Raw genomic sequence first — 10,969 nt, 5'->3', positions numbered from 1 at the left:
GGAATCACCTTTGAAAAGTATAAATTACTACTACCAGTACGCTTTTTTGTATTGTAATGTTGTATTGTAAGAAAGATGTTATATTATGGGAGTACATTTTTTTATGGAAACACAGAGAGAGAGAGAGAGAGAGAGAGAGAGAGAGATGAGAGAAGAGAGAGAGAGAGAGAGACTTTGACTTTTAAGGTCCTTTATTGAAAACATTTTGAAAACAAATATAGTAATTAACAGTTATATATAAAACAGATCTAAATTATATATATATATATATATATATATATATATTATATATATATTTTTTTATTAATTTTTTTTTTTCCTTTTTTTTTTATTTTTTTTTTATTTTATTTTTTTTTCTCCAATTAGATAAATCTGTATATACATGCACATAAATAAATACATCCAGATTATTTCACACAAAAAACTGTAACTCTCCTCTCCCCCCCAGCACACACAATCCCTCATTCACACACCAACGCTGCTGAAAACTCTGTAAGTCATGGACTAAAGAAAAATAAGCAAAGTCAATTTGAATTCTTGTTTTCAACAACAATTTCAACATTAATTCAGCATTATAAATTCCCGACCCCTGCAGCTTGTTTTTCCTGGTTTTCCAGATTGCTAATTTTCCTTGCCCAAATATAAATTGATTAAAGCACTTTTAAATCGTGTCTTGTGACTGTAAGGAAAATTAAAAATGAATAATTCTTTAGTAAAAACCACATTTAAAGAATTTAGCAATTCAGCAATAACATTAAACAAGGGGTCCAACCTTCTGCAGTCAGTAAAAAGGTGAAACAGTGTTTCTTCCTCTCCACAAAAAACACAGTCTTTACTAACTGCATGGTCAATGCGGTGGACGTGGCGCCCAGTGGCTATGATGCCATGAAGAATGCGCCACTGTAGATCGCCTGAACGCTTAGGCAAAGGCGGTTTATATAAAGACCTCCAGGCCGGAGCAGTACTACCTACACAGTCCACATGAGCTCTCCATCTGGTATCTGGCAGTGTCTTTAGCGCATTCACATGGCACACCTTAACACAGAGTGTGTACAGCTCCTTTTTTCCAGAAGAGTGTGCAGGAAGCTGTTGTAGCCTCTCAATACTGTACAAACCTTCCCCAAGGTTTTCAGGAACAGCAGGGGGACACTAAAAAGAAGGACAAGCCAACTCTTGCTCATCAGTGCCTCCCAGAGCCTGGTTCAACATCTCTGTAACCCTAGGGGAGAAAGAGTCTCTGAGCTTTTTCAAAAGATTTTCTAGTACTCTGAGTGAGTGAATTCCCAGCTGTTTGGCCAGGCTTTCCACCTCTCTCCACCTCCCAATGCTCACCTGCAGTAAATCTTTTAGTTTTGTAATGCCCCCTTTTGCAAAACTAGAGCACAACGCCCCAGATTGGAAACCATCTGCATGGAACAAGGAGTTAAAAAATAAAGGCTCCTCTAGCAATGCTCCTGCGGTCAAATAATCCTCCAGTCTCTCCACCTTCACCATTCGCCAGGCATTGAGCATGTTCTTATAGAAATCTGGGAGTTCATTGGTGTCTAGCTGAGATAGATTTATTAAAAACAATTGCCAATCCCAGCCCAGTTCCCTCACTCTGTGCAGGAAAGAGAAGGTGATGTTTCTCCAGCTTAGCTCAGGTAAAAACAACAAACGCTGCACTGCTTTGCAACCGGAAAGTAGCCACACGACTGCGTACATCCACTAACCCTTGACCCCCTTCACTAGGGGGCAGGTACAAGACAGCTGGCTTTAGCCAATGATGGCCACTCCAAAAAAACTCCAATAGCACTCTTTGTATCTCATTTATCAGCCCTGGGGGAGGATCCAGGCACACCAGCCTGTGCCATAGCATGGAGGCACCAGATTGTTGATCACAAGAACTCTCCCCTTGTATGACAACTGAGGTATCAGCCACCGCCAACGCTGCAGCCTTCCCTTAACCTTTTCTGTTAAATCCTCCCAGTTCTTGGATTCATACTGACGTTCTCCCAAATAGACTCCCAGAACCTTGATCCCAGTCCTCCCCCAGCGCAAAGGCTGAGGGAGCGTCGGGGGGCCGCTCCACGCCACTCCCCTGACAGGAATGTGCTGCACTTGCCCCAGTTCACCTTGGCCGATGAGGCTTTCTGAAAAATGTCCAAACTGTTTCTCAGTGCTGACACATCAGCATGACTGGTGATGAAGACATTAACATCATCAGCATAGGCAGACAGTTTGACTGGAGGAGCATTACGTGGAAAAGGTATACTCAGACCAACTAGCTTACTCCTAAGATGACAAAGCAGAGGTTCAATAGAGAGGGCATATAACATGCCTGATAGGGAACATCCCTGGCGAATCCCTCTGTACACCGAAACTGACAGCTCAAGCTATTATTAATTTTCAAAACACTAAAAACATTTTTATATAACAGGGAAATAAAAGAAATGAAATTAGGACCAAAACCAAAAGATTGTAAAGTTTTAACAAGATATTTGTGATCCACCCTATCAAATGCTTTTTCTTGATCTAGAGAAATAATCCCCAATCAAGATTAAAAAGATTACTAGCAGTTAAAACGTCTCGGATTAGAAAGATATTATCAAATATTGTCCTTCCAGGAATGCAATATGACTGGTCTTTATGAACCACAGTGTGAATACATTCCCTTAGTCTATTGGCCAAGGCTTTTGAAAATATTTTATAATCCGAACATAAAAGTGAGACAGGGCGCCAATTCTTTAGTTCTTTTAGATCTCCTTTTTTGGCAACAGAGTAATCACAGCCCGACGACAGCTCAAAGGCAGCTCTCCTTCTCTAATGCACTCTTGTAAAACCCGAAAAAGGTCTTCCCCAATCACTGGCCAGAGCTTTTTATAAAACTCTGTCTGAAGGCCATCAATCCCAGGGGCTTTTCCTGGTGACACCTGAGTGACTGCCTCCGTCAACTCCTGCATTGTCAAACAGGCTTCTAGGGGGCGCTGTTCTTCTTGAGACAAGCTGGGCAGGTCCTGGTGCAGTAAAGCGATTTGCTCCTCATCACAGGGCTCGGCACTAAACAGCTGGGTGTAGAAATACACAGCTGCTCTATTAATATCTTCTTTACTGTGCACCTCCTTCCCGCAGGGCAGACGCACACAAAACAGCTGCTTACTCTCCACCACCTTCTTCTCTAAATTGAAAAAGAATTTGGTGGGTGCGTCCATGTCCTTTAGCTGCGTGAAACGAGAACGATGAGGGACCCCTTCACTCTTTCCTCCAGTAGGCTGCTCAGAGTTTCTCTTTTCTCTCTCAGAGACTGGAAGATGTTTTCATCACTATCGAGAGTAATTTTTGTTTCTATTCTCAATATCTCTTTCTCAAGCTCTTCAACTGTCTGGTTCAAAACCCTGGTTGTATTTAAAGTATATTGCTGACAGAACATTTTAATTTGTATTTTTCCAATGTCCCACCACTGTCGTATACTACTATATTTCATAATCTGCTGCCTCCAGGAGACCCAAAATGCTTTAAAAAGATCTAAGAACTGTTTGTCTTCCAATAATTTAGTATTAAAATGCCAGTATGACTTTGAGGGAGCAGCAGAAGGCAGGCAAATGGTGAGTAACACACAGTGGTGATCAGACAACATAGTGGGAATGATATTGCTCTTAAAAATCTGAATAAGATTTTGTTTAGTGCAGTACAATCTATCTAGTCGCGCTTTTGATATCTGATTATTATTATTGATTTTAACCCAAGTGTACTGCTTTACTCTGGGATATAAATTCCTCCAGACATCAACCAGGCTTTGAACTTTTAAAACAGCAGACAGTTCTTTTGAAGACTGGGGATGTGGCTCTTCATGATTCCTATCCATAATAAAATCTTCTGTACAATTAAAATCACCCCCAACTAAAATCATATGTGCAGGATTACAATTAGATAAAACCTGATTTAATTTTTTAAAAAACAAAACTTTTTCCCTGCCCTCATTTGGTGCATATAAATTGATAAAAACAATCTCAGTGCCTTTAAAAACCGTTTCTATTTTTAAAAGGCGCCCTTGGATTTCCTCACTAACTGATAAAATATCTATTTGCAGCCCCGGGGAAAACAGCACAGCTACTCCAGCACTGACATTAGAACCGTGACTAAAGACGCCACGCCCCTTCCATTCGCTCAGCCACTCACTCTCATTCATACTGTCTGTGTGCGTTTCCTGTAAAAACATCACATTCACTCTCTTCTGTGTGATAAAATGAAATAAATGTGCTCTTTTATTGACACTCCTACAACCATTTACATTAAAAGTAGCTATTTGAATTTGTTCCATAGGAAACAAAGAAAGCAAAAACAAAAACAAACAACTAAACACTATATTAAAATGTCTTATTAAATAATCCATTAATAAGTCTTCGGTTTGTTATCATTCAACAACTTTCTTGCAGAGACTATTACTTTTTTTAAACGATACCGTTTCTTTTGGTCTAGCTCCTCTAACGTAGCTTTTCTCATGGCTATTTTTGCAGAGTAGATAAACAGCTGGATATTAGGAAAGAACTGTGTTAAATCAGTTCCTCTTTTCCCTTTGGTTTTATCTAAAAACGCTGATATTATATCAACTGAATAAATTTTACTCTTACCAGCCGGGTTGGGCAGAGCCTCATCGAGCAGCACCGAAGAGTCAGAGAGCTCTCCTCCATCATCCATCTCTGATATCACCGACTCCTCTTCGGATTCTTCAGCGTCATCCACAGCTACTGTATCCGGCAACAGGTCCTCTGATCTGGAGGCTGTCTCAGCGCTGGACTGAACTACAGCGCCGCTGTTACCCTTCGTGCCTGAACGCGGGGTTATCACAGGTTTACACTGAGATCCAGCTTTACCTTGATCTCCTGTCCCAGAGCTCTGAGCTGCAGCAGCACCGCTGCCCTGAGAGAGCGTCTCAGAGTCCCAGACAGACTGCCCTTCTTCAGCTACCTTTCCTGGGGTGGCCACACGTCTTTTCCTCTTTTTTTCAACAAGTTGAAAATCTGCGTCCTCTGGGGTATTCACTGTTTCAGCTTCGGTTTCTTTATTGTTTTCTTTAACCTCCGCTCCGATCCCCCGCTTCAGTCGAGGCGCCGGCTCGGGTCTCACTGTCTGCGCTGGCGGCTGCGTTTGCTGCTCAGCCACCGGTGCTGTCTCAGAGACTCCGTCCTCCCCACTTGCTGGCTCTCTTGCCTTATTATTCTCAGTATCATTATTTTTTTGAGGGCAAGCCCTTCTAAGGTGTCCTTGTCCTCCACAATGAAAACATTTCATTGATTCTGTGCTGGCAAATATAACATAATTACTACCATCAATATTGAAAGTCCACGCTACTTCAATAGACGAGTTGGGGTCATTCAATAATACAAAAACTTGTCTCCTAAAAGACATGACATGCTTAACATCTGGGTTTTTACACCCAAGTAAAATAGGTTTAATTGGGGACATTATTTTTCCGTATCTTAGTAGCTCATTAATAATCAACTCATCTTTAATGAAAGGCGGACATTAGAAAGGATAACTTTAGTGACAGGGGAAGCTAAAGGTAAAACGCTGACAAAACTTTCTTTAATATACAAACCTTCTTCAACAATCCTGTTCACTAACAGTTCACTATTAAGAAAAACAACGATGGCTTTATTCATTCTTGCAGCAGAGTTTATATTTCCATACCCTATTTTTTCCCCGACAGCTAACAAACACTCCTCCACTGTTACTGAACTGTCTGGAATACATTTAAATCCGTGCCTACGGGTCAGCGACCCAAAACCTCCCGATTTGGAACCCATGGCGGCTCCAAACCAGGAGACAAAACCAAATTAAATAATACAAATAAATAAATAAAACTAAACGTGTACAAAATGAATATAACTTCAGTAAAAGTTTTACTCACGCACAGTACACACCACTCACTCTACACAAGCCCCTCCCACGATCCCACAATCCTCAGAGAGAGAGAGAGAGAGAGAGAGAGAGAGAGAGAGAGAGAGAGAGAGAGAGAGAGAGAGAGAGAGAGAGAGAGAGAGGTATTTTCACTAGTTTAATTCCTGAAAATGAGGACTGGGAATGTATGGTTTTAAACTTCTGTGTAGAAAATTAATATGGCTGTTATATTATAAGGCTCTGTTTAAATATCAAGTCTTTAGATATTTTCAGGTGATTAAAATTATGAAATATTGTTTTTTTTGTTGTTTTTTGTATTTTCATAGAACAAAAGCAAATGAGCATATTGTTTCAGAGAAGGTGCTACCAGTAGAATGCAGAGAAGTGCCACAAACCTCAACAAGTGTTCATGTTTGGACCGCATGTTATACATTGCCTATATTTCCTCCAGTTGTACAGATGGCCCTTGATAGAAAGGACATTGGTTTCAAATCAAAAGACAAATCTGCCCTTCGTGCAGCTCTAATACAGACTCTGTTTGATGACCTCAGCAAATATACGCTGTAAGAACTGAGATTTCGGTGTTTGTTTTAGATACATAGGCAACCAATTTTAGAATAATTACATAACATAAAATAGCATATTCATTTTTAAAAGGATTACTATTTTTTTTAAAATCTATCATAACAGCAATATTTTATTCAAGAGAAAAAGTTTTATTAAATTCATTTTGATAATGCTTTTCAGCATGTTTTTTTGTAAATTAAAGCAATTGTAAAATGCAACTGTATTTCATGACATTATTTCTCAAATATATATTTTTCTTACAATTCACTTACAATTCATATGCCTATATTATTTTCTAATCTGTATATTTAGGTATCCAGACCACATAATGTACAGTACTGTGCTAAGTACTTTGTGCTGTAAGTACAGATTTCTAAGGGATGACAGCCAAACTGGATATGTGAGTATACATTTGGTAGTTATATTCATAAAAGAAATAGTCGAATAAACATTAATTTGTCAAAATTATGCAGCGTTAAATATATTTTTACTAGTTGATATGTATTTTTTATAGCCAGATAATGGACATAGGTTTAACTTTCTATCATTGTTTCAGGCTACTCTACTTGAAATACTGAGAAATAAATTCAAAAAAGAGAGAAAGACACTTATTTCAGTGGAGACTGTAGAAGACATGAAAAAAAAGTTTGGTGCTGTGGGTCGAGGAAGGAAGCGTGCACCAGAGCAACAGCAACCGCTCATGGAAAAGAGAAGAGAATCTGTAAGCCTAACTCTTGGATCTGCATTGACAGAAATAGATTGAAATAGAATTACATACTTTATATATGTACATACATGCGATTGTGTAGTTTATTAGCTAATTGGCTTTCATGGAGAGTACTTGATCTTTAGCATTTTTCCAGAGTAAAGAAAAGCACAGAGAATACATGCAGTAAATGCCTGATCATAAGTATTGAATTACTTAACGTTATGATACATATTGCAGATGCAAAGTGAGGAGTTCCCAGGAGAAGACGAGCATAGTACTGTACACACTCGGGAAAGAATGATGGAGAAGAAGTCCACTGAAGAAGTCCTTGGTCTGTTTCCATTCCTAAAGCATCCTAAACTGGTAGGTAATAGTTTTTATTCTACTATGGTGATTGATCAGAAATTAATATTTTTAGTTATAAGCATGTATAATCACTTTAATTAGTCCTCCTAGGTGACCTTTCTGCATCAGCAATCCACCTGCTCCAGCTTTTACAAAACTCCACTGCTCCTGGTTTTTCCCATGCAACTTCTTTCTGCTCGCATTCAGTTTAGTTTGATTTTGTTTTATTTATTGATTTTTTTAACTACTACATTATTTGTAAGTATTCAACTCTTTTTTACAGCTGTGTATATCGCCTTGGATAAAGGCATATGATAAATAAATAAATATAATAATAACTTTAGCATCTGTATTTTAGCTGTTGCACGAAGTAGAACTACGTTTTGGAGTAAACTTGGAACGGAACCTAATGAGTGGCCTATCCAGAATGGTAGATCCTATTTTCAGACTTTCTAGTGGGCATCTTCTAACTACTGTGATGTCCTACATTGAAGATGCTTCAGATAAGACACAGGAAAATGGTAATGTATAAGAAATATTTATTGTACATCAAATTGTTTTGACCTATCTCAGAATAGGATCTATAAATAACTATTAAACAGAAAATGATGCAACTTATTTTCATACACTTAGAGCATAATATTTCATGGGGAAGATAGCTGGTATTTAACTCTCACAGGGGCATAAAAACCAATGCGAAAAACCTGCATGAACAGATTTTTAGAAACTTTGTTGATACTGTTCTTAACATTTTTTTGCTCCAATCCACAATAACGTTTGTATCAGTGGTGGTCAGTCCTGGTCCTGGAGAGCTACAGTCTTGTGTGTGTTTTTTTAGGTACCTTTAAATCATTTAAACTATTCTTTATCTGTGCAGTTTAGCAAATAATGAATTCATGAATGTAACTGAGAGCACTGGTGGAATGCAAAGCCAAAGATCCTGTACCTCTCAGACCAGGGTTGCTCAACATTCTTCCGTTTGCTTTGTACTTTGTATATGATCTGATACCCTATTTGTTTTTTTAGGACTGAGAATGAATGCTGCATTGTTGCTGTTGCCAGCTTTGTTTCGAGAGAGGGAAAATCTGTTGTTTGTTGTTGACCAAGTAAGTTAATTGAGCTCTACTTTTTAAATGTAGCTTAACTGAATTGATGTTTTCAATGTTAAATACAAAGTCAAATTATCATTTAGAGATATCTCAAAATGAGTTTGAGATATCTCCAAATTAATTCCTGATATCTGTAAACCATTTTGAGATATCTTAAAATATGTTAAGATATCTCTAATTATTTCAAAATATTTTAAGATATATTCAACTGATTTAAGGATATTTTGAAATATTTAAAAATATCTGTTAAATATTTAAAGGTATCTCTTAATTTGGCTTGCCATAAATGTGTACTTAATGAATTATGAGGGAGACTTGTAGGCAATTAACAGGAGTTTAAGACGTTCCTCGCTGTTTTAAGTGAGATCCGACAGTTTAAATGTTTTTAAAGGGAGGAATATTACGAAATCCCTTTAAAGTAGCCGCAGCCCCACCACACGAGCCGCCACTGCTTGTAGGTATGGTGAGATGCTGCTGAAGTACAATTTCACATAATTTATTGTTGAATAAAGTTATTAATTATTATTATTATTTTAAAATCTATACAGGTACCACCATCACCTACGCCAACTATCGTTTTCAAGGGAACAACAAGCCCATTGGCAGCAGATGACATCTCTGTTTGTGTTGATGGAATTGAGATACTCAGTGATTATCCAGGAATGGATATCACCCTTGCTGTTGAATGTATTTTTTCTCTTTATTTTTCCTTGGGCATTGAGTATCCTAAAGCTCTAAAAAAAATTCTGACTTTCATGGAAAGGTACTTCATGAAGCTGAGTACCTCTGACAAAGTACCTTTGCCAGTGTTAAAGATGTACAGTCAAATAACTGCACTTTTACTTGGGGAATAATTATATTGATCTGATGGAATGCCATTTTAACATTTAATCTGAAATTAAATGAATTTATTGTGTCAACTATTTAATTTGATTACAAAAACAGAATGTTTGATATAAAAATGTAATTGTACATATCAAAAAAGTATTTATTTTAAATGTAAATGGCTGATTAGAAAATTAATTGTTTATAACAAATGTAAATTGTTTTTAATAGAAGTTTTGATCTCAAAAAACTAATAAACATTCAGTATTAATTTATAGATATCATAAACTCATAATAAGCTCTGATCTAAATACTGTACTGTAGCTCTTCTAATTTGTGCCACCAAAAAATGAATAAGAAAAAAGAAACCCACGTTCATCAGTTTCAATATACATTTTATCTCAGCTTTTTCAAGGTCTATTACATGTTCTTGAAAATGTATTTTGTGTAAGTTTCAGGAAAATCTGTGGGATGCATAGATTTATTTTCCAGTTTGCTGCGAGACCCTTTTTTTCACTGTGTAAATAATATGGTTTAATTATTAAAAACACACAGGTTGAATAAAACTGTGTAAAACTGTATATAACTAAACCTGAAACTGAAACTACTCTAATGGTTTAACCTGTAAAAGCAATAAATTGTTATATAAATGTTTAATAAATAAATTGTTGGCATCCTGAATTGAGTGATTTATCAAAGCACTTACACTTCTGAGGTTGGGGGATTCTAAAGGATGTGAAGAGCTCTTAAAGGTATACATTTGTTTTTTCCCAGATGAACCAAACAACCCTCCATAGAATGTTAATTGTAAGGTTCAATAGTGTAACTCTTATGGTTCTATATTAAACCTCAATAGAAGGTTCTTCAGAGGAACCAATATGGTTCTGTATTATACCATTAATATAAGAACCATGGTGGTTCTTTATTAAACCTCTAATGCTGGGTTCTTCCAAAGAACCATTTTAAAAGGTTCCATATAGCACTTCAAAATGGTTCCAAATCTATACCAGCAGATAGAACCTTTTAGGGTTCTATATTGTACCCTTTTTTCTAAGAGTGTACTGCATAAAAGAAACGAGTGTGTTGTCGTGGCAGTTGGTGATCAAAGAAATAAAACAAAATAAAATCAATAAATAATAATGTCATAGACTTAAAGTCATACCTTTGAAGTCATAATGCATTGCAAGTGTTATTAGGGAATGTTGTGCTGTGTTTTCAAGCGCTTCAGTGTGCTGCTCTGCAAGGTTTGGAGACAGCGGGTGCGTTCATGGAGATCAAGAGCAGCCGGAGATCAAGAGCAGCCGCCGCAGGGGAGGGATACCATGGTAAATAGGTTACCTATTTACCATGGTATCTCTCCCCTGGGTGCGTTGTGTTTTGGTGAGCAGTAATGCAGGAAAGCAGCGGGCGGGATGGCGAGCTTGTCCTGCTGCTCCAACACAAGCTACCTTAAGAGCCGGTACGATGCGGGCAATGGGTGAAGTTCGTCAGGAGTACTGCATAAAAAAACGAGTGTGTTGTCGTGGCAGTTGGT

The 10,969-nt window shown here is 37.6% G+C and overlaps 1 protein-coding gene across 1 annotated transcript; it reads left to right on the top strand.

Moving 5' to 3' along the window:
• The first annotated feature begins 6,242 nt into the window (after nt 1–6,242).
• Nucleotides 6,243–10,061, top strand: LOC131736466 (uncharacterized). Its single transcript, XM_059021920.1, has 7 exons — nt 6,243–6,443; nt 6,760–6,847; nt 7,004–7,168; nt 7,394–7,519; nt 7,860–8,022; nt 8,528–8,607; nt 9,159–10,061. The coding sequence occupies exons 1-7, from the start codon at nt 6,340–6,342 to the stop codon at nt 9,462–9,464; spliced, it is 1,032 nt and encodes a 343-aa protein (XP_058877903.1). The 5' UTR covers nt 6,243–6,339; the 3' UTR covers nt 9,465–10,061.
• Nucleotides 10,062–10,969: the final 908 nt, after the last annotated feature.

This window comes from Acipenser ruthenus, unplaced genomic scaffold (genome assembly GCF_902713425.1).
Source record: "Acipenser ruthenus unplaced genomic scaffold, fAciRut3.2 maternal haplotype, whole genome shotgun sequence".
NCBI lineage: Eukaryota > Metazoa > Chordata > Actinopteri > Acipenseriformes > Acipenseridae > Acipenser > Acipenser ruthenus.
Note: the sequence above shows the minus strand (reverse complement) of the source record. Positions and strands in the feature narration are given on the sequence as shown.